Genomic DNA, 25,017 nt, shown 5'->3' with positions numbered 1-25,017 from the left:
GTGAAGCCATTTATAATCGACTCTTAATAGCTTTGACATATACCCTTGCAATATATGCACCATAGGTGAGGTCCCACTTATTACCTCCTTCTACCCAGCCTCCTCTACCCTTCCGCCTCCCCTTCCATTCCCTCACCCTTCTCTTCCCTCTTTCATTCTGGGCTATAGTTATGTTTTATTTTTTGTATGAAAGTATGGGTGAGTATATATTGGTTTCATAATAGTACTGAATACACTGGATACTTTTTCTTCCATTTTTGAGATACTTTACTAAGAAGACTATGTTCTAGCTCCATCTATGTAAACATAAAAGAGGTAAAGTTTCCATTTTTTTTAATGCTGCATAGTATTCCATGGTATACATATACCATAATTTATTAATCTATTCATGGGTCGATGGGCACTTGGGCTTCTTCCATGACTTGACAATTATGAATTGGGCTGCAATGAACATTCTGGTGCAAATAATCTTTGCTATAAAACTATTTCTGGTCTTCTGGATATATACCTAGTAGAGGAATTGCAGGATCCAGTTTTTAAAGACTTTGCTATTTTATTTAGATCCTTCTGAGACCTGGGGAGAAGTTATTTGCTCTGTAATTATAGTGTTTGCCATGCTAATTAGGATGAGATACACTTACTCTCAAATCAAGGCTGAGTCCCTCCTATCTTCTGTCTCTCCAGCTCTAAGCTGCTTCTCCTTTTTGTTTTATGGCCAGAAATCACCCACTTCCTTGATTCCTTCCACTTTAAGTTCAGAAGGACCTTAGTCCTGGTGTTCTTTCTTGCTGCATTCCCTGTTTAATCTTTGTGGTTTGCTCAGAGAATGCAACACATTTTAGTCCTAGTGCAATACAGAGCACCTTCCTTCTCCCCTTGAATCGTTTGAAATTCAATCTTGATTTTGATAACCCTATGAGATTGTTAATGATGGTGTCTGGAAAGGAAATGCTGACACATGCTATAACATAGACGAACCTTGAAGACATTTTATATTGATTGAAATAAGCCAGTCACAAGAGGACAAATGCTATCTAATTCCACTTATATGAGGTGCCTAGAGTAGCCAAATTCAGAGACAGAAAGTAGAATGGTGTTGGCTGGGGGGCTGGGTAGAAGAAGGAAAGGGTGGTTATTGTTAATAGGTACAGATTTTTAGTTTGGGAAGATGAAAAATGTTGTGAGTGATGGTGCTAGTTGCACATCAGTATGAATGCACTTGATGCCACTGAACTGTACACTTAAAAATGATTAAAATGGCAGATTTTATGTTATTTATATTTTCATCATAATTTTAAAAAGTGATGCATAGCCAGTTAGCCAGTCCCCCTGCAGTAGCAAATGACCGTGGGTCAGGAGGGCACCTAGAAGGTAAGTTCTATAATTTACCAATTTTACAGAGGATAAGCAGCCACAGGTTAATTATTTTGTTAAAAATTATAAATCTTAGTAAAAGAGTTAGGATTTGAATTTAGGCAGCATGTGTTTAGATGCTGGGTTTTTAATTGCTATGTCATACTATCCACAACAACGAGGAAAGGATCATGACTCTTTTTTATTGACTGATGTTTAACATTGAATAGGTATTAAATAAATAGTAGGTATTCAGCATTGTATAATAATTTGTGAGAGTTTTCTCAGAGCCTGTTCTGATAATAATTGATATTCTTCAATTCTTTCTTTGTGAAAATGGAGCTTTGTATCTCTACTGCCTAATGTTTTTATACATAGCAGAAGCCCATTAGATGTGATTTAATTGAATTAATATAAAAATATGATATATATGAGAAGACAAATCCTTATTTCACCTTTTTTTTGTAGTAATCTTCTAAGTTTGATAGAAGAAAACAGTAGAACAATGAAACAATCCTTTTACTTAGCCAAATTTAATATTTTAACAGCTAATTTAAATTATTTTTCATCTTTACTTCCTTTTCTAGAGTGGAAATTCCATTCGTGTGGTAAAATGGATTTATTGTGGCTCAGGAAATTTGCAGTCCTACTCTGGAAAATTTTTCTTATAAAGGTAAGTAGATGTATCTGTGGGAAATGATTGTAAAGGTTAATAAAGCCAATGGGAAATTTTTAAAAAGCTCCTTAACTTCATTTTAGTTTATGGTATTTTTTTGTTGTTGTTCCAAGGCTGAGGGTAGCACTTTTAAATCTGAAGAATACTGATAGGGTGAATTAATGGAATGAATAATGAAATATAGAAAAGGATGAGAAAGACAAGCTAGGAAACCCTTCTCATTATAAAATGAAGCAGAATAATATAAATTTGTATTGTATGTTGTATGCACACACAGGAGTATAAGTGTACACATACAATCACACATATACACACTTTTAGGTTAATTAACACAGTCCTTTTGTTTCTTTTGCAGAGGCGGAAACTAATTGGTTTAGTTGTGGAAATTGGACTGACATTTTTACTTTTGGCATTTGTTTTGCTGAATCGTAGGATAGTACATAAGAAGTTTCATAATGCTTCCACTTTTGATCCTCTTCCTTTGATACTACCTGCTCTCACTAATACTTCACTTGTATATGAGTTGGTTTACGTGCCTTCTGGAAGTGATGTGGCAAAAAATATTACTGAGATGGTGAAAAGGGACTTAAATTTCAATTTTAAAGGTTAGCAAACAAATCTCTAATTTCTAAAAGTTTTCTGTAGAATGTATTATTAACTTTTTGGAAGAGTCATGCTTTAGTAACTTTCATAATTTATGCATTAATCTCCTAAATATGCAGTATGGATTTTGTTAAATAATTTGACATATGTTTATGGTATAATCATTCTTGAAATATAATATTTAAAATTAAATGACTGAGTTCCTATCTGGTTCTTTAACTCTAAATCTTCTTTTTCATGGATTATGCTTCTTCAACTACAGTAAGTACCTGATAGTGTGCCAAGGAGACACCAAGCCTCAAGATGAATCAGATATTTTTCCTGAGTACATAAACTTTATTTGAGGTCATTAATTTTAAACATTTCATAAAAATATTACGTAAGTGTGATATATGAATATATTTGAAAAGAAAATTTAAAAATTAGAAATATACAATGAAATGCTGACCTTCTTAACTTCTTACTCCTGATTTCGTTCCCTGTGATTCTCTTCTCTAATGACACCATTAGAAATTTTTGGGAAGGGATCAAGATGGCTAACTAGATGTAGGTAGTATGTGCCTCCACCACTGAAGGGAACCAGAATAGTAAGTAGATACATTTTAAATTGATCATCTGGGAGAGATCACTTAAGATTCACCATAGAAGTGACAGGAAGCACCAAGAGTTAGTAAGCAAAGGGTTTAAGGAAGCTTGCCTGGCTGGGGACTGGCTGAAAGCCGGGAAAATTCCTGGATGCAGGGAAACAGTAAGACAAAACCCCCCAGGACTCCACATTCTGAAGTGGGGTTTTACTATTTTGGGTATGGGAGAGCCCCTTGATCCATGCAGGAGTTGGGCCTAACATAGATAGCTGCTTAGAGATTTTGCAAAGACATTGCTTCAGAAAAGGAATCCCTGTGGAATGCCATGGATATCAGAACCTAGAGTAGCTTCAGCTGGGTGTTGTTCAGAGACCCTAGATACTGGGGATCTACAGACATGGCTCCTGCCACTGCACTGCTCCAAGGAGGGAGAGGAAAGGGCAGGGACTGCCACGCCCTCCTGACCTCCCTAGCTTGGGCTGCTGTTGAGACTGAGACATGAACGGACCATACTCTGCACAACTTCCGGCCCACAGTGCTTGTCGGGGAGGGACCTCATCCTGTCTGATCATAGGCCCAAGACACAATTTTGAGAGTTTAACACTGGGTAGCACTCAGGCTGATACAGCTGCAGGACCCACCTTATTGAGAAGAGACATGGAAACCAGACCTTTCTTGTACTACCTAGGTGAGTACCCATTTTCCTGTTACAGGTTGCTATGAGGCCAAGCTGTGAGCATACCATGCTCACAACAACTTCTTGCTCATGCTGCTTGCTGGAGACAGGCCTCACCCACTCTGGTCACAATTCCAAACAGTGTATGCCACTTTGAGAGTTTAGTATTGAGCTTGACAAATATACCCAGACCAGGCCCAGGTTGACACTACTGAAGCTACATCTCAACTGAGGAGGGAGGAGGAAACTGAGAATTCCTTTACACTCCTGGGACTGTGATGTTTCCATTGCTGTGCTGTAGGCTTCTGTGAGAAAAAGACTTAAGCAGATCATATTCCCCTCAGACCTTCATGACAGGTGTTTTGAAATAATCCATTCACACACGCACATACACACACAAATAAAAAAGAATGTGCAAAGCCGTCTAGACATCTGAGACTATATAAAGTGATCAGACTTACGAATTATCAGTATTCCCAAGGGGGAAGAGATAGCAAAAAGTTTAAAAAACCTAATTAAGGAAATAATAAAAACTTCCTAGTTATCAAGAGAGTTAGGCATCCAGATAGAGGAGGCCCAGAAGTCCCCAAGAAAATTCATTGCAAAAAGGACTTCATCATGGCATATTATAATCACGATGAGCAAAGTCAAAGAGAGAGAATTTTAAAATTAGCAAGGGAAAATTGCCTAGTTACTTACAAAGGAAACTCCATTACACTTTTCAGCAGTAATCTTACAGGGGGGGAAAAAAAAAGGATGGCATTTTCAAAGTACTGAATTAAAAAAATCCTTGTCAGCCAAGAATTTTATAAATTTTATAGCCTTCCAGAGTTATTTTCATCAAGGAAGGAGAAATAGTCTTTCCCTCTTTCCCAGACAAGTGAACACAGGGAATTTGTCACCACCAGAATGGCCCCACAGTAAATGCTCAAAGAAGTCTTTAACACGGAAACAAAAGGTTCATATTCACTATCATGAAAACACATGGAAATATAAAACTCATAGGTCTTATAAAACAATCAGACAAAGGGGGAAGGTAAAGGAATCAAACAGCACCATGACGGAATTTCATCAAACAGATAAAAAGACAAAAAAACAAGAGAATTTAGAAATTAGTTAGAAAACAATAACATGACAGGAACAAAGCCTCGCATGTCAATATTAACCCTGAATTTAAATAAATTAAATGTTCCACTTGAAAGATACATGTGTTGGCAGAATGAATAAGAAGATACAATTCAGCTATAAGCTACTTCAAAGAAACTCACCTTACTGTAAGACATGTATAGACTGAAAGTAAAGGGGTGAAAAAAGTATTCTGCGCTAATAGAAAACAGAAATGAACAGAAGTAGTGATATTTTCATGATAAAATATTTACATGAAAAAGTAAAAAAAGAAAAAGATCATTATATAATGATATGTCAATAGAAAGAAGCCATGTTCTATAAAATACTTTAAAGAGGTTTATTCTTTTTTTTTTAATTTATATTCCTTCCAAAGAATGTAACTTGGTTTAAAGAAGAAAGGACAGGCTGGGTCTTGCCCTTATCTACAGCTTGGTTGGGCTTTTTCGTGCTGGGCACAACCCTTTGGTCTTAGGCATTATATAGACTTCACAGTTATAACACGATCTTATGCAGTAGTCACATCATATCCTGGAACAAACACAACAAATGGGGGGAAAGGTGTGGTAGGCCAAGTAAAACCTTTATTTATATGACATTGGGTGGTAAAAGTCACAAGTGTTAATAATTTAGCTGACCTACTATGTGCAAAGTTACTGAGCCAGAGGTACAAAGATGTGTAAGACAGACATATTTCCTTGGAGTGCATGACCAAGGCAGGGAGAAGAACATTTAATAAGTACAAATAACTACTCCTGTGATAAATGTTTCAAAGAAGAAATTTAAGTACCTGTGAGAGTATGTAATATTTATACTTATAGTGCTAGGAGAGTAAACATCCCTTCCCTTCCCTTCCCTTCATCTTTCTTTCTCTGTTTCTTCCTGGTAGTCTCACTATGTTGCCCCGGGTAGAGTGCTGTGGCGTCACAGCTCACAGCAACCCCTAACTCTTGGGCTTAAGCAATTCTCTTGCCTTGGCCTCCCAAGTAGCTGGGACTACAGGTGCCCACCACAATGCCCGGCTATTTTTTGCTTGTAGTTGTTGTTGTTCGGCAGGCCCAGACTGGATTTGAACCTGCTAGCTCTGGTGTATGTGACTGGCGCCCTAGCCACTGAGCTACAGGCACCGAGCCAACACCCTTTTTTCTTGAGGGAAGTCTAGATGTTATCAAATGAGAGATTTGGTCCACGATGTTTTTGTTTTTGCATCTACGTAGATATTCTTTTTTAAAAATTTTATGTTCATGTGAGAGTACAAACAACCAAATCACAATATTTGAATTTGTTAGTTAGAGTCTGTCTTGTAGTTAGGTCCTGCCCTCAGAAGGTGTGCCATACACCTCTACATTGTGCTCATTCAGTGGGAGCACCTGAAACTCCCCTCTCCTCTCCGCCTACTCTCATTCCCCATCTCCTAACTCAAATTGAAATGAATTTTTCTCCTATGTGGGCATGAAATATATCATCTACTGGTTTTATATTAATATTGTGTGTATTGGGTATTTGCTCTTCCATTCTGGTGATACTTTACTGAGAAAAATGTGTTTCAATTTCATCCCTGTTTTCTGAAGTCACCATATTTTTTATGGCTGAATAGTATTCCATGCTATGCATGTGCCACAGTTTCTTAATCCATTCCTGTGTTGATGGGAATTTAGGTTGCTTCCTCATCTTGGTGATTGTAAATTGAGCTGCAATAAATTATCTAGTGCACATGTCCTTATGATAAAATAATTTTTTTTTCTTCTGAGTAGATGCCTAGTAGTGGAGTTGCAGAGTCAAATGGGAGATCTATTTGAGTTTTTGAGAATTCTCCATACGTCCTTCCCAAGAGGCTGTATTAGTTTGCAGTCCCACCAACAGCGTAAAAGTGTTCCTTTTTCTCCACATCTGTGCCAGCATCTGCAATTTTGGGATTTTGTCATGTGTCATTTTGTAATCTTACTGAGGTTAGCTGATATCTCAGGGTGGTTTTGATTTGCATTTCTCTGATGATTAGGGACTATGTGCATGTTTTTATATGTTTGTTAGCCATTTGTCTGTCTTCCTCAGAGAAGTTTCTGTTCATGTTTCTTGCCTAGTGGGATCGTTTGCTCTTTGTTAGTTGATAAATTTGAGTTCTCTATAGATCCTAGTTATCAAGCCTTTGTCAGATTTATAATATGCAAATATATTTTCCCATTCAGAAAGTTGTCTATTTGCTTTGATTATTGTGTCCTTAGTTGTGCAGAAACGTTTCAGTTTAATCAAGTCCCATTTGTTTATTTTTTTGTTGTTGCAATTTCCATGGAGCTCTTCTTCATAAAATCTTTCCACAGACTGACACCTTCAGTTTTCCCCATACTTTCTTACAGGATTTTTGTCATGTTGTGCCTTAGATTTAAATCTTTTCTCCATCTTGAATCAATTTTTGTAAGTGGTGAAGGGTACAGGTCAAGTTTTTGTCTTTTACATGTGATTATCCAGTTTTCCTAGTGCCATTTATTGAGTAGAGATTTTTTTCCCCAATGTATGCTTTTGTTGGGTTTATCAAAGATCAGATGGCTGTAAGAGATTGATTTCATCTCTTGGTTTTCTGTTCAGTTCCAAATGTCTATATCTCTTTGTGCCAATACTTTGCTGTTTTTTGTTTGTTTGTTTGTTTTTGCAGTTTTTGGCTGGGGCTGGGTTTGAACCTGCCACCTCCAGCATATGGGGCTGGCACCCTACTCCTTTGAGCCACAGACACCGCCCAATACCTTGCTGTTTTGATCACTGTGAACTTGTAAAATAGCCTAAAGTCTGGTAGGGTGATGCCTCAAGCTTTGTTTTTTATTACTGAGAATTGCCTTGGCTTTGTGGGTTTTTTTCTGGTTCCATATGAAACTAAGAACTATTTTTTCCAGTTCTTCAGAATATGATGTTGGTATTTTAATGGGATTGAATTGATTCGGTAGATTGCTTTGGAAAGTGTAGACATTTTTTTTTTTGTTTTTAGTTTTTCTGTATTAAATCATACAGAGGTAGATCATGCATGCATTAATACATTTATGGGGTACAATGTACTGAGTTCATATACAATTTGGAATGCTTACATCATACTGGTTAATATATCCCTCACCGCATTTACTTAATTATTGTGTTAAGACACTTATACTCTATACTTAATAGATCTGACATGTACCCTTGCAATATGCACCATAGGTGTTGATCCCAGCATTCACCCTCCCTCTATCTGACCTCCCCCTCCCGTCCCATCTTCCCTCCTTCATCTTGGGCCATAGTTGTGATCTATTATTCATATAAAAATGTAAGTGATTAGAAATTGGTTTCATAATAGTACTGAGTACATTGGATACTTTTTCCTCCATTCTTGAGATACATTACTAAGTAGGATATGTTCCAGCTCCATCCATATAAATATAAAAGAGGTAAAATCTCCATTTTTTAAGGCTGCATAATATTCCATGATATACATATACCACTATTTATTAATACGTTCATGGGTCAGTGGGCACTTGGGCTTCTTCCATGACTTGGCTATTATGAATTGAGCTGCAATGAACAGCCTAGCAGCATGGTGCTGGCACAAAAATAGAGAGGTAGATGTATGGAACAGAATTGAGAACCAAGAGATGAATCCAGTAACTTATTGTAATTTGATCTTTGATAAGCCTCATTGGGGAAAATATTCCCTATTTAACAAATGGTGCTGGGAGAACTGGCTGGCGACTTGTAGTAGACTGAAACTGGACCCACACCTTTCACCATTAACAAAAATTGACTTTCACTAGATAAAAGATTTAAACTTAAGACATGAAACTATAAAGATTCTTGGAGAGAGTGCAGGGGAAACACTTGAAGAAATTGGCCTGGGAGAATACTTTATGTGGAGGATCCCCCGGGCAGTTGAAGCAACACCAAAAATACATTACTTGGATCTGATCAAACTAAAAAGCTTTTGCACAGCCAAGAACAAAGCAAACAGACAGCCTTCAGAGTGGGAGAGGATATTTGCCAATTATGTTTCTGACAAAGGTTTGATAACCAGAATCCACAGAGAACTCAAACTTATTAATAAGAAAAGAATAATACATTTAATTGTGAGCAAGGGACTTGAACAGAAGATTCTCTGAAGAAGATAAACGCATGACCTAAAGACACATGAAGAAATGCTCCTCATCTTTAATCATCAGAGAAATGCAAATAAAAACCAGTTTGAGATATCATATAACTCCAGTAAGAGTGGCTCACAAAAACTCAAAACTACAGATGTTGGCATGGCTGTGGAGAAAAGGGAACACTTCTGTACTGCTGGTGGGAATGCAAGTGAATACGTCCCTTTTGGAAAGAAGTTTGGAGAATACGCAGGGATCTAAAAGTAGACTTGCCGTTTGTGCAATTCCTCTACTAGGAGTATATTCAGAAGATCAAAAATCACTTTATAACAAAGATGTTTGCACCATATTGTTCATTGTAAGTGTAGACATTTTAACAATGTTGATTCTTCTCAGCCAGGAGCATGGTGTACTCTTCTATTTGTTTATAACTTTCGCTATTTCTTTTTTTTTTAATTTTATTATTAAATCATAGCTGTGTACATTAATACGATCATGGGGCACCATACACTGGTGTAATAGACCATTTGAAATATTTTGATCACACTGGTTAACATAGCCTTCCTGGCATTTTCCTAGTTATTGTGTCAAGACATTTACATCCACATTTACTAAGTTTCACATGTACCCTTGTAAGATGCATCGCAGGCGTAATCCCACCAATCACCCTCCCTCCCCCTATCCTCCCCTCTCCCTCCCCTCCTTCTCCCAATTCCCCATATTCATAGGCCATAACTGGGTTATACCTTTCATATGAAAGCCATAAATTAATTTCATAGTAGGGCTGAGTACATTGGATACTTTTTCCTCCATTCTTGAGATACTTTACTATGAAGAATATGTTCCAGCTCCGTCCACGTAAACATGAAAGAGGTAAAGTCTTCATCTTTCTTTAAGGCTGCATAATATTCCATGGTGTACATATACCACAATTTATTAATCCATTCGTGGGTCGATGGGCACTTGGGCTTTTTCCATGACTTAGCAGTTATGAATTGGGCTTCAGTAAACATTCTGGTACAAATATCTTTGTTATAATGTGATTTTTGGGTCTTCTGGGTATATACCTAGTAGAGGAATTATAGGATTGAATGGCAGATCTATTTTTAGATCTCTAAGTGTTCTCTCTGGTGAAACAGTTACTCTGGGTTGAAGTCTCAGTTGTGGAGAAATACCAGCAATTAAGTCACCTCGCCCCCCACAGACAACAATTGGAAAAGGAAAATCAAACCTTCCTATAACCACACACCCAGGGCACCACTTGAATAGTCCTCTGGCGATTGGCTCAGTTCAAAAGGTCCAAATCAATTATCTCAGTCATCACCTGTGTTTGGTGGGAGAGTTTAAAATGTCTCTGGCAACTGGATGGCAGGGGTCTGTTGACAACTAGATATGACTTGCTCTGGTGCTCTGTGAATTCAGGAGGACCCACCCAACAAATAGATTAGTCTGGGAAGATTGATGCCTCCTTCTCCACCTTGCACCTCTGTCACACCAAGTCACTGATAGCCTAGCAGGTCTGTGACCCAGTTGCCTCTAGTGAACAGATACTCCATGGGTTTGCACCTGCGTGAATCACAATGAAATCTATATCTGCTCAGGCAGGCTGCTTCTCTCTGCCTCTAACCAGCAGGGGGAGGTGAGGCCTGACACCTTCAGGTGCTTGATGGAGGCTGGGGGGGTGTTCATTCAGTTCCAGTCCCACCCCTGATTGATGGTACTGACAGAACAGAACAGAACAACTTTGTGGGAACTTGTTTCTGTCCCTGCTAAATTCCCCTGCAGAAAAGAAGCTGTTTTGAGTTCCCAGGGCTTGCGCCTCATGCCCTATCTTTGCTTTTGCAGTTTTGTATTCGGTTAGCTGTCAGTTCTAGCCTCCTGCCTTACTTTGTCTATAGGCTGATGATTCCCTGAGGGCCAGGTGCATCTTAGGCTCAGTAAAGCGGTCCTCTGGGTCAGCCCCGCCCTGGGAATTTCCCAGCTCTGCATGTGTTTCTAGTCCCCGTGCTCCACCCAGGCTGGTACCGCCTCAGCTAAACACTTTACTCACGGGGCCTGTGTTTCTGTCCCAGATCTGTTCTGCAGTGGTTACCACCTGAGAAGATGCCTGGCCTCTTCTGGTTGCCCAGGAAGACAGGGGGGTGTGGCTTTGGAATATCTGGGAGTAAGCCCTATTTTTGCCAAAAAACGGCTGGTACTCTGCTGCCTCAGGGCACCGCCGCTCCAGTGTAGTTTCCTCTCAGCTGACCATTCTCTCCTCACTCCCGTGCCGCAGAATCAGCACAGACCAGCTGCAGTCCAGGCCTTGTCCACACCCCTCGAGATATTACCCAAGAATCTGGACTCCTGGGGGACAGGCCTCAGACCTCAGAGTGAGAGTGGAGGGGAGTTCTGGGAGCTCAGAATTGCAGGTAGGGAATATATACAGTTCTATACAGTTTTATGCCTGGCAGGAGAACACTGTGGCACCCTAGTAGTGGAGGTAGGTCCAGTTTTTAGAGGGTCTCTCCCGTGGAGCGTAGTGGGAGGATTTTTGAAGTCTACTTATTTGTTTGTGGGGCATTCCTAGCTGTTCTCATGGGGAAGAGGACTCCGGTCTGCTTGGTGATGGATTTTGTACCTTTTGTTTGTATCCTTGGGTTTGCAGCTGGCCTCAGCGGGGTTGATGTGCGTTCTTCAACCTTCTCTCTTGGTGCAGCTCTAATCCACCAAGTTACTTGCTAAATTTCTGTCCTTTAACTGTCCTTCTGGATGGGAGCCTCTGTGGAAAGCTGGCTTCAGTCAGCCATCTTGACTCCGCCCCCTGACATTAATAATTTTCAAAGTGTACTACAATGCTGTAGTAACCAAACAGCAGGGAAGTGACATAAAAACAGACACATAGACCAACAGATCATAATAAAGAATTCAGAAATATATGCACACTTTTACGGTTAACTTATTTTCAATAAAATTGCCAACATACATAAAAGTTATTGGGACAACCAGATATCCATATATTTAAGAATAAAGTAGACTCTCATCTCTTACCATATACAAAATCTCAAATAAAAGTGAGTTAAAAACTTAAATCTAAAACCTGAAACTATTAGAAGAAAAAAGGTAAATACTTCAAGACATTTGCCTCTGCATATATTTTTTTGAGTATGATCTCAAAAGCATAAAGACCCAAAGCAAAAATAGTCAAATGAGACATAATGGAGCTACAAAGCTTCTGTACAGCCAAAGGAATAATCAACAGAGTGAAAGTATTGACTGTGGAATGGGGAAAAAAAAAATCTCTGCAAACTACACATCCTAAAGGGGATTAGTATCAAGGATCTACAAGGAACTTAATGAAAATGCCCAAATAAAAGGTAAGCCAAGGACATGAATAGACATTTTTCAAAAAGGGCAAATTTCCAACAAGCATATGGAAGAACATTTAGGACCACTAATCACCAGACAGATGCAAATTAAAACCACATGATGGGAGAGGAGGCAGGAGATCAAATCAAGGGAGGGTGAATGGTGGGATCACACCTATGGTGCATAATGCAAGGGTACATGTTGGATCTATTAGTATAGAGTATAAATGTCTTAACACAGTAATTTTTTTTTATTGTTACATCATAGCTGTGTACATTACTGCAATCAAGGGGTACAATGTGCTGGTTTCATATACAATATGAAATATTCTCATCAAACTGTTCAATGTAGCCTTCATGGAATTTTCCTAGTTATTGTATTTAGACATTTGTATTCTGCATTTAGTAAGTTTTGCCTGTACCCATTCTAAGATGCACCATAGGTGTGGCCCCACGCATTATTCTTCCTCTACCCTAACCTCCCCCCTCCCTTTCCCTTCTTTGGCCCTTTCCCCATATTCTTGTGCTATAGTTGGGTTCTAGCCTTCATGTGAAAGCTATAATTTAGCTTCATAGTAGGGCTGAGTACATTGGATACTTTTTCTTCCATTCCTGAGATACTTTGCTAAGAAGAATATGTTCCAGCTCCACCCATGTAAACATGAAAGAGGTAAAGTCTCCATCTTTCTTTAAGGCTGCATAATATTCCATGGTATACATGTACCACAATTTGCTAGTCCATTCATGGGTCGATGGGCACTTTGGCTTCTTCCATGACTTAGCAATTATGAATTGGGCTCCAATAAACATGCTGGTGCAGATGTCTTTGTTATATTGTGATTTTTGATCTTCTGGGTATAAACCTAGTAAAGGGATTATAGGATTGAATGGCAGCTCTATTTTTAGGTCTCTAAGTATCCTCCAAACATCCTTCCAGAAGGAACGTATTAGTATGCATTCCCACCAGCAGTGTAGAAGTGTGTGCTTTTCTCCACATCCATGCCACATCTCTGTTTTTGGGATTTTATTATGTGGGCTACTCTTACTGGGGTTAGGTGATATCTCAAAGTAGTTTTGATTTGCATTTCTCTGATGATTAAGGATGATTAGCTTTTTTTCATGTGTTCGTAGATCATGTGTCTGTCTTCTTTAGAGAAGTTTCTCTTCAAGCCCCTTGCCCACCCTGAGATGGGATCATTTGTTCTTTTCTTGCTAATATGTTTGAGTTCTCTGTGGATTCCGGTTATTAAACTTTTATCGGAGGTATAACCTACAAATATTTTCTCCCATTCTGAGGGCTGTCTGCTTGCTTTACTTACTATGTTCTTGGCTGTGCAGAAACTTTTTTGTTTGATCAGGTCCCAGTAGTGTATTTTTGATACTGCTTCAATTGCCTGGGGAGTCCTTCTCATAAAATATTCACCCAGGCCGATTCCTTCAAGAGTGTTCCCTGAACTTTCTTCAAGTATTTTTATAGTTTCATGTCTTAAGTTTAAATCTTTTATCCAGTGAGAGTCTATCTTAGTTAATGGTGAAAGGTGTGGATCCAGTTTCAAACTTCTACAGGTTGCCAGCCAGTTCACCCAGCACCATTTGTTAAATAGGGAATCTTTTCCCCACTGAATGTTTTTAATTGGCTTGTCAAAGGTCAAATAATGGTAAGTAGCTGGATCATCTCTTGGTTCTCTATTCTGTTCCAGACATCTACTTCTCAGTTTTTGTGCCATACCATGCTGTTTTGATCACTATCGATTTATAGTACAGTCTCAGGTCTGGTAGTGTGATTCCTCCTGCTTTGTTTTTATTTCTGAGTAATGTTTTGGCTATTCGAGGTTTTTTCTGATTCTATATAAAAATAAGTATTATTTTTTCAAGATCTTTAAAATATGACAATGGAGGTTTAATTGGAATTGCATTAAAATTATATATTGCTTTGGGTAGTATAGACATTTTAACAATGTTGATTCTTCCCAGCCATGAGCATGGTATATTTTTCCATCTGTTAACATCTTCAGCTATTTCTTTTCTTCAAGTTTCATAGTTCTCTTTGTAGAGATATTTTCCATCCTTTGTTAGGTATACTCCCAAATATTTTATCTTCTTTGGCACTACTGTGAAAGGAATAGCATCCTTGACTGTTTTTTCGGCTTGGTTATTGTGGGTATATATAAAGGCTACAGATTCATGGGTGTTGATTTTGTAGCCTGAGACAATACTGTATTCTTTGATCAGTTCTAAAAGTTTTATAGTAGAATCCCTAGTGTTTTCCAGATTTACGATCATATCATCTGCAAAGAGTGAAAGTTTGATCTCTTATGACCCTATGTGGATACCCTTGATCGCCTTTTCTTCTGTATTTGCAATGGGTAAAACTTCCATTACAATGTTAAAGAGCAATGGAGACAATGGGCAACCTTGCCTGGTTCCTGATCTGAGTGGAAATGATTTCAATTTAACTCCATTCAATATGGTATTGGCTGTGGGTTTGCTGTAGATGGCCTTTATTAGTTTAAGAAATGTCCCTTCTATACCAATTTTCTTAAGTGTTCTGATCATGAAGGGATGCTGGATATTATCAAAAGCTTTTTCTGCAGCAATTGAGAGAATCATATGGTCTTTACTTTTTAGTTTGTTTATGTGCTGAATTACATTTATAGATTTACATATATTGAACCAGCCTTGAGACCCTGGGATAAATCCCACTTTGTTGCGGTGTATACTTTTTTTGGTGTGTTTTTGGATTCTGTTTGTTAGGATCTTATTGAGTATTTTTGCATCAATATTCATTAGTGATATTGTTTTATAATTTTCTTTTCTTGTTGGGTCTTTCCCTGGTTTTGGGATCAAGGTGATGTTTGCTTCGTAGAATGTGTTGGGTAATATTCCTTCTTTTTCTATATTTTGGAAGAGGTTTAGTAATATAGGTACTAATTCTTCTTTAAAAGTTTGGTAGAATTCTGATGTAAAGCCATCTGGTCTTGGACTTTTCTTTTTAGGGAGATTTTGTATAGTTGATGCTATTTCAGAACTTGATACAGGCATGTTCAACATTTCCATTTCATTCTAGCTAAGTCTTGGTAGGTGGCATACTTCCAAGTATTGGTCAATTTCTTTCAGATTTTCATATTTCTGAGAGTAGAGTTTCTTGTAGTATTCATTAAGGATTTTTTGAATTTCTGAGGGGTCTGTTATTATTTCATCGTTACCGTTTCCGATTGATGAAATTAGAGATTTTACTCTTTTTTCCTGGTTAGGTTGGCCAAAGGTTTATCTATTTTATTGATCTTTTCAAAAAACATGTTTTGGATTTATTGATCTGTTGTATAATGGTTTTTTTTTCAATTTCATTTAATTCTTCTCTTATTTTGTTTTTTTTTTTCTTCTGCTGGGTTTGGGGTTATAATGTTCTTCCTTCTCCAACTTCTCGAGATGTCTCATTAAGTTATTAACTTCCTCTTTTTCTGTTTTCTTGAGGAAGGCTTGCAGTGCTATAAATTTCCCTTTTAGTTGCCTTTGCAGTATCCTAGAGGTTCTGATAATTCGTGTCTTCATTGTTGTTTTGTTCCAAAAATTTGGTGATTTCATTCTTAATCTTGTCTATAACCCATCTATTCTTCAGCATGAGGTTATTTAGCTTCCAGGTTTTTGTATGAGTATGCAGATTCCTGTTGTTATTGAGTTCAACTTTTATCCATGATGATCTGAGAAGATGCAAGGAATAATTTTTATTTTTTTAAACTTGCTGAGGTTTTATTTCTGGCCTAGGATGTGGTTGATTTTGGAGTATGTTCTTTGGGCTGAAGAGAAGACTATGTATTCGGTTTTGTTGGGATGAAATGGTCTGTAGATGTCTGTAAGTCCAGATGTTGAATGGTTAAGTGTAAATCTGAAATTTCTTTGCTTAGCTTATTTTTTGGAGGTTCTATCCAGCACTGCTAAAGGGGTGTTAAAATCTCCCAACTACTATGGAACTGGAGGAAATCAAGTTGTTCATGTCTGTTAGAATTTCTCTTATAAATTGAGGTGCATTCTGGTTGTGTGCATAAATATTAATAATTGAAATCTCATCATATTGAGTATTACCTTTAACAAATATGAAGTGTCCATCCTTATCCTTCCTTATTTTGGTTGGTTTAAAGCCTATTGCATCTGCAAATAGGATTGCAACACCTGCCTTTTTCTGCTTTCCATTTGCCTGGAGTATAGATGACCATCCCTTCACCTTGAGTCTATATTTGTCTTTTAATGTAAGATGAGATCCTTGTATGCAGCAGATATCTGGCCCGAGTTTTTGTATCCAGTCAGCCAACCCATGCCTCTTTAGAGGACAAACCATTGACATTAATTGAGAATATTGATAAGCCTTTTGAGAGACCGGTGGACATTTTTAATCCTTTTGCGACTGTGGAAGTTGGAATAGATCAAAATTTTCTGGGTGGGTTTACTTCTGTGGTGGAGGATTACGCTGGTCTTTATGGAGGATAGGTCTGAGAATATCCTGGAGAGCTGGTTTAGTTATGGCAAATTTCTTCAACCTGGAATGTCACTAAAGTATTTAATTTCTCTGTCATAAATGAAACTCAGTTTAGCTGGGTACAGGATCCTGGGTTGAAAGTTATTTTTGTTTTTGGAGATTAAAAGTTGATGACCATCCTCTTCTAGCTTGAGAGGTTTCAGCAGAGAGATCTGTAGTTATTCTAATATTCTTTCCCTTGTAGGTCATGGTTTTCTTTCATCTGGCTGCTTTCAGAATTTTCTCCTTCATATTAACTTTAGTGAAATTGATTATGATGTGTCTGTGGGATGTCTCTGAAACTGTCTTCTATCTGAATTTCAATCTCTTGGCATGTCTGGAAAGTTCTCTTTCATAATGTCATGGAGAAGGGACTCTGTGCTTTGTGAAGCCACTTCATCACTTTCGGGGATCCCTATAAGACGAATATTGATTTTCTTCAAATTATCCCAGAGCTCTCTGAGAGAGTGATCTGTTTTTTTCTCTCCATTTCTCTTTTGTTTTGAGAGTTTGGGAGCATTCAAAAGCTTTGTCTTCAATGTGAGAAATCCTTTCTTCTGCTTGCTCCATTTTGTTACTGACGGATTCTACTGTGTTTCTCAGATCTTTGAGGGCTGCAATTTCTTGTCCCAATGTGTAAAAATCTTTGGTCATTTGGTCTTTGAATTTGTTGAATTCCTGAGATATCTTTTGGGTTAGTTCTTGGAATTTTAATTCAGTCTTATTTGCTATCCAGATTCTGAATTCGATTTCTGACATCTCAGGTATTTCTTTGTGCATGGGATCTTGTGGTGTGTCTGCCCCATTGATCCTTGGAGTTGATCTACTCTGATTATTTATATTGCCAGTGTTTTTCTGTTGATTTCACCTCATGACTGTTTTTCACCATTGCCTCTGGCCTTCCTCAGAGTTTGGCAGGTGTCTCTTCGAGATTAGACCCCAGCAGGATCACTCTATTTTTGCTGGATCTTTGGAGGGAGTGACCCTGTGTAGCTCCTCTGGGGCTGCCCCAACCAGATAGTTCTGGTTGTGGGAGCAGCTCCAGAATGTGATATGCCTGGATCCAGCAACAAGGCAGGGGTGGTGCACACGGTTCTTGGAGTGCCTGGTGCCCAGTGACTTTGGCACAGAGAGCCCCATGGTCCAGCAGTCTCTGGCCAGGAGAAGGGCTCCATGCACAGGCAGGGAGGGCTCATGGGGGCACGCGGCTACCAGAGTCCCTGGCCAGAGGAGCGGGCTGGTGTGGAGGCAGTGAGAGTACAGGAGGGTGGACGTGGGGTTGCACGGCTCACGAAGTTCATGGTCATGGCATGCGGAGGCCTGGCAGAGCAGCTCTTATTGAGGTCCGGGCACATGGCTATCACGGGTCATGGCGCAGCTGTTCCAGAGGTCCAGGCTGGTGGTGATCGTGGGTGGCGGTGCAGCTCTTCCAGAGGTCCGGGTGGGCAGCCAACACACTAAGTCAACGAGATGAAGTATATCTTAACCAGTGTGATGTAAGTGTTCCTAATTATATGTGAAATCCGTACATTGTACCCCATAAATGCGTTAATGTATACATGATCTATGTGTTTGTGATTTAATAAAAAAAAATTTAAAAACTTTCAAGAAAATCACAGTGTGATATCATCTTAGAATGAATATTACTAAAAAGGCATGAAATAACTTGGTGTAAGTTCAGAGTAAAGGGAACTCTTTTATACTGTCGGTGGGAATGTAAATTAGTGCAATCTCTATGGGAAACAGTATGGATATTTCTCAAAGAAGTGAAAATAGAGCTATCATATGATCCAGCATTCCCACTATTGGGTATCTATCAAAGGGAAAATAAGTTATCACAGCACTATTTACAATAGCAAAGATAGGGAATCAACCTAAATCAAGAGAGGATTGGATAAGGAAAATGTGGTATATATACACAGCAGAATATACTCAACCATAAAAAGAATGAAAACATATATTTGGCAGCAACATGAATAAAAAAGGCCATTATCTTACATGAAACAACTCAGATACAGAAAGGTAAATACTGTGTGTTCTCATTAAGTGGAACGTAAATGTGTTCATGTGGAAGCAGAGTGTGGAATGATTGATTATGGAGACATAGAGGGCTAGGGAGTTTAAGAGGGAGTGCATGATGGGAGGTGCTTGGTGGGTACAATGTGTGTTGCTCCAGTAATGGATGCATTGAAGGCCATGACTTCACCACAATGTAATATACCCCACAAATCTAGGCAAATAAAAATACAAAAAATTTAGTGAGCATGCTTCAGTGTTTCACCTGCCACATGTCACAATATATAACAAAAATTTATTGTTACATATTTTTAAAATTATGATATGAACAGGGCAGAAACAAGAGGGGGATTGTAGAATAATAGGTCTTGCCACTTGTATCCCTGTGCAGCAACAATTCTGTAGCCATCGATGGAAACATTTGTGGAATGTTTGGAATCCAAGTAGGAGGTTGTGGATACCAGTAGAGTCTAAAGGTCATTTTGAGAAGGTAGAATGTCTCCTAGGTGGCAGACTTTCTGCCTATGTTCCCACCTCCGGATCTGGAAGTGGCCCTCCCTCTATATACTTGGATATAATTCGATTTGTCTTTCTGCCTGCTATCAGAACCAACTACCCAGGGACCCTGGATAAGTCATGCCTACTTGTGCCACTGAAGACAGACCTGCTGAAATCTCAGTCCCTGTGGGCATAAATGGCTCTGAAACCTAGGTCTAGCCCCTATCACCAGAAACAGAAATAAGTCCTGCTGGTGGCATAGTGATGCAATAGATAGTTCTTGCCTGAGTCCCTAGGACAGGCTTGCCAAACTTAGTTCCAGCCAAGGACCCGAAAACATCCCTGAGAGTTGGCTCTAGACCTTCCAAACAGTGGTCACAGATCAGTCTTACACAGGGATCTAGAGGGAGACACGTGTGAGCCCTTGGGGAAGGCTTGTTGATCTCAATCTTGTGTTAGAGTCTAGTATAGCTCTTAAACTTAGCTCTTCTCTCAGTAGTAGTCAGAGATCAGTCCTGTTAGTTGCACAGGGACCCAGAGGGAGACACATGCTTCTGGATTCCTTCAGTCGTCTTACTGACCTCTGAACTGATTATGAACCCTGAAGGACCTAAGACTTGGTTCCAATTTATCATAGCTGCACACCAATAGAAGTCCTGCCTAAACAAGACCCAGAGGAAGACATGCCTGTATGAGTCTCCAGGGCAGTTGTTTCAGCCTCAATCCCACATCAGACTCTGAAATGGCTCTGAGAATGAGATGCAATTCATTTTAGCAGTAGCCTGAGTTTAGTCCTGCTGGTAACAAAGGACACAGAGAAATGGATGCCCACCTCAGTCCCACCTATGGGACCTGAATCCTTCCTTCAACACTGTTTCAGTCCCTGCTAGTTTCGGACCAGCATAGTACTGCTTGCCAGAGGATCCACTCAGGGATCCAATGGCCTTTACCCCAGGAACCTGGAAGAACCCACATCCATCTGCTTATTGAGACAAGAGTCCATTACATAGAGGAACTAGACAGGATTCATTCCTACTAAAGCCTCTCATAACAGACCTACCAACCATGAATCCTACTGCAAACCCAAGGTAGCCCTATTCCTGGTTCTAACTCCAGTCAACCACAATAATGGAGGCAATCACATCAGCAGAGGCACCTAATAGGAGAAGGTCTTGATCTATTGAAACCAGTTTGTAAAGATTGAAAGAGGTGTTTGCTTCTTTTAAAAAACCCAGATGCCAATATAAGCCTACATGGATAGTGAAGAATCAGGAATACATAATGTCACTAAAGGAAACTAATAGAACTCCAGAAATTGACTCCAAAGAGCTGAATATCTATTAATTTCCTGAAAGACAATTGAAAATAAAAATCTTAAAGATGCTCAAAGAAATGCAAGAAAATCAGATAGAAATTAGAAAATCAATGCAGGAACAAAAGGAGAAATCTAATAAAGAAATATATAAATCATAAAAAAGGCCTAATAAATTTTTGAGCTTCAGAATTCAATGATATATCTGAAGAATTTACTAGAGGACTTCAATAAGAGATTGGATCAGAAAAAAGAATTAGTGAAATTGGAGAAAAGTAATTTGAAATTAGTCAGTCAGAGGAATAAAAACAATAGAACGAAGACAGTATTAATATATGCATTATGTGCGTCCCAGAAGGTAAAGAGAAAGAGAAGAGAAAGAAAGTGGCAGGTAGCTTACTTAAAGAAATAACTGTTTCAGAACTTCCCAAATTTTGGGAGGGATGTGGGTATCTAGATTCTTAAAGCTCAAAGGACCCCAATCAAGATCAACCCAAAGAAGAATACTTTGAGTCACATTTTAATCAAAGTGTCAAAAAATCAAAGGCAGAGAATCTTGAAAACAGTAAGATATACAAGACTCATCACATACAAGGGAACCTCCATACAGCTTTCAGCAGACTTTTCTTTTTTTTCTGGATAATTCTTCACTCACTTTATTTATTTTTTTATTAAATCATAGCTGTGTACATTAATGTGATCATGGGGCACCATACACTGGTTTCATAGACTGTTTGACATATTTTCTCAGCAGACTTTTCAAAAAAAAAAATCATGAGCCAGGAGACAGTGACAGAATATATTCAAAGGTACTGAAAAAACTCCAAAGAAGTAAATAAATAAAAATAATAAAAATGCATACAACCAAGAATAATACTATGCTCAACAAAACTGTGTTTCAGAAAAGAGGGAGAGATAATGACATTCCCAGACAAACAAAAGCTGAAGGAGTTCATCACCACTAGATGTGCCTTAATAGAAATACTGAAGGGAAGTGAAATGAAAGGATGCTAATTAGTAACACGAAAACATATGAAATAACTTGAAAATCAGTCACTACACCATATGAATAGGATAAAGGAAAAACCCACACAGTTAATTGATGAAGAAAAAGCACGTGACAAAATGTAACACCATTTTATGATAAAAACATTCAACAAAGTAGAAATAGAAGTAAATTTTCTCATCTTAATATGGATTATCTGTGAAAAGCCCATAGCTAATATACTTGATGGCCAAAAAAGACTGGATTCTTTTCCATGATCAGGAACAAAAGAAGAATGGTCTTTCTCACCATGTCTATTCGGCATTATATTCAAAGCTCTAGTCAGGGCAGTTAGGCAGGAAAAATGAAGAAAATCAACACACATTGGAAAGGAAGAAGTGAAACTATATTTTCAGAAGACATAATCCTCTTTATAGAAAAGCCAAAAGAATTCACTAAAAAACTTATAAAGAACTGAGCAAGGATTTAGGATGATACCCGAGCAATATACAACTAATTGTATTCCTATATACTTAGAATGAGCAATCCAAAAATGCTATTAAGAAAATAGTTTTAGTGCTTGCTTTGGCAGCACATATACTAAAATTGGAACGATACAGAGAAGATTAGCATGGCCCCTGCGCAAGGATGACATGCAAATTCGTGAAGCGTTCCATATTTAAAAAAAAAAAAAGAAAAGAAAAGAAAATAGTTTCAGGCGGTGCCTATGGTTCACAGGAGTAGGGTGCCAGGCTCATATGCCAGAGATGGCAGGTTCAAACCCAGCCTTGGCCGAAAACTGCAAAAAAAAAAAATTCCATAGAGTGATAATCAGCAAGATGGTGTTATAGGAGGCTCCTGATTTCCTCTCCTCCCACTAAGTAATATACACTGAATAAACGGATACAGATCAGTTCCTTCTAAGAGAAATCAAGAAACTGGTTGAAAGACCCACATACTCATTGGGCAACTGAACATACCCACATAGAAACTGGTAGAAAAAGTTGAGACACCTGTGTCACAAATCCCACCCTGGGGATAGCATCTTACCATCAGGAGGGAACTCCCAACTTCTAGTTATGTGAAATCCTGTCCTCTAAGGTGATGGTATTAAGAGGTGGAGTCTTTGAGAGGGTATTAGATCATGAGAAAAGGGCCCTCACAAATGGGATTAATGTCTTTATGAAAAAGATCTGTGGGAGCTTATTTGCCCTTTCTACCACATGAGGGCACAACAAGTCCTCATCAGTGGGTCTGCTAGTACCTTTCCTGTCTTCAGAACTGTGAGAAATTTCTGTTTGAATCTACCAACGCTATGCTGTATTGCTATAGCAGCCTGAATCGACAAAGACAGCAAGTCTTCAGCTTCTTCTGGAGGAACTTGACCACACATTTAGTATCTCAGCTTTTATAGCTCTCACCAGAAGGACTAGGAACTGACAAGGCTTGGCATTTGTAAATCTCCCAGGATTACAGTTTTAAATAGGGGTGGATCATTTCCAGTGGCAAATCCCTCTGGCTCAGTGCAGAGCAAAGAGAAATACCTAGCTTTCAGTTTCTTCCTGACTGGGGTTTGCACACATTATGTCCTAATTCTTCCAGCTACTTATCGCCTATGGTATATGAATAATATCTCAATAAAGTTGTTTTTAAAAATCATATTTCACATTGGTGAAAACTGATATTTACTTTTTCCTAAAGTGTAGGATTTGAGGAAATACAGGGTAGAAATGAGATTTTTGAACCCTCTCTTTATTTCGTAGCTTAAATAACCTCCCTTCATCTTTCCCTCCCTTCTTTCCTTACTTTTCTTCTTCATTCCTATTTTAACTTTGTTTTTATTATTAGTTATGTTTGTATTATATTGTATCCAACATTTTTTTTTTTAATGTTGGGGATTCATTGAGGGTACAATAAGCCAGGTTACACTGATTGCAATTGTTAGGTAAAGTCCCTCTTGCAATCATGTCTTGCCCCCATAAAGTGTGACACACACCAAGGCCCCACCCACCTCCCTCCTTCCCTCTTTCTGTTTGTATCCAACAGTTTTGTTAGTTTGAAGCAAAGGGAGTTAATTTTAGCTCAGGTCCCTTGTGCTTGAAACTGGAAGAAAACTCCTGCCTTTATTATCATCAATTGTTAATATGGTGGAGCCAGTTCACTGGATTCTATTAATATTTTGGGTAAATGTCATATGTTTCTGCTTACATAGAAAAAGGAAAATTTTAAATGACTATTTTTAGTTCAGTGAATGAAATATGGTCTAACTTTACAAAATTTTAGCTATTTTGATAAGTTGCACAGTGGAATCATAGTTTCAATTTGCTTTTTCCTGATTACTAATCTCATTGAATATATTTACATACCATTATTGGTCATTTGTGTATTTTTTCTTATTCTCCAGTGACAAGCCTGTTCAACTATTTTGTTCATTTTTCTATTGGGTTGGTTTTTTTTTTTCTTACTCATTTGTAGGAGTTATTTATACATTTAATTGTTGGTTATAGGCATCTGCATATCAGCTTTCTCAGTGTGTGTCTTGCCTTAGTGGTATCTTTTGGAGTAGAGCAATTATAATTTTAATAAAATCTAATTTATCAAGTCTTTCCATTATGTTTATTGTGCTTTCTGTTCTGTTTAAGTAACTTTACTTAGTCATGAAGGTATTCTTTTCCATTATGTTATGGGGGACTTTTTCATATTGTGTTTACATGCATATCTATAATTCACTAGGAATTGATTTTCTTAAATAGTGTGAGGTTTCATTAATTTCCACTCTGACATCCATTTGACTAGTTACTATTTATGGAAAATATCATTTCCTGCTACTGTGAATTAACATTTTATCAGGCAGATCTATAGCTGATTTTCTTAATGGCATGAGGTTTCATTTATTTTCATATGGATATTTATGTAGTATTAAACTTACTACTGTTTATGAAAAAGACAATTCTGTATTAACATTTTTATCACAATTATTCATTTATTCATGAATATACATATGGGCTCTCTATTATGATCCACTGGTACATTGGCATATTGTTATGTCAATGCTGCCTTAACTACTATAGTTTTATCATATCCTGATAAGCCTGTAAAGGAAGTTTTCCCATTTGTTCTTTAGGTATCATGGCTGTTCTTTACCCATTGTTATTTCTATGTAAATTTTAGAATCATCTAATTTAAAATTCTGTCAAGATTTTTATTCGGATTGCATTAACAATGAAGTCAG

At 38.1% G+C, this 25,017-nt stretch overlaps 1 protein-coding gene and 1 non-coding gene across 2 annotated transcripts in view; both read left to right on the top strand.

The window, feature by feature from the left end:
• Positions 1 to 25,017, top strand: part of LOC128562312 (phospholipid-transporting ATPase ABCA3-like) — a 59,950-nt gene that overhangs the window by 24,692 nt on the left and 10,241 nt on the right. Inside the window, exons 2-3 of the mRNA XM_053557155.1 lie at positions 1,941 to 2,026; positions 2,385 to 2,634. Of these exons, the coding sequence (XP_053413130.1) occupies positions 1,967 to 2,026; positions 2,385 to 2,634 (310 nt within the window). The 5' untranslated portion in view covers positions 1,941 to 1,966. The remainder of the gene's footprint in view (positions 1 to 1,940; positions 2,027 to 2,384; positions 2,635 to 25,017) is intronic.
• Positions 22,362 to 22,468, top strand: LOC128562843 (U6 spliceosomal RNA). The gene has a single exon (XR_008373543.1). It is a non-coding gene; the product is annotated as a U6 spliceosomal RNA (small nuclear RNA).

The sequence above is a fragment of the Nycticebus coucang genome, chromosome 12 (assembly GCF_027406575.1).
Source record: "Nycticebus coucang isolate mNycCou1 chromosome 12, mNycCou1.pri, whole genome shotgun sequence".
Taxonomy (NCBI): Eukaryota; Metazoa; Chordata; class Mammalia; order Primates; family Lorisidae; genus Nycticebus; species Nycticebus coucang.
This window is presented reverse-complemented; position numbering and strand designations above follow the sequence as displayed.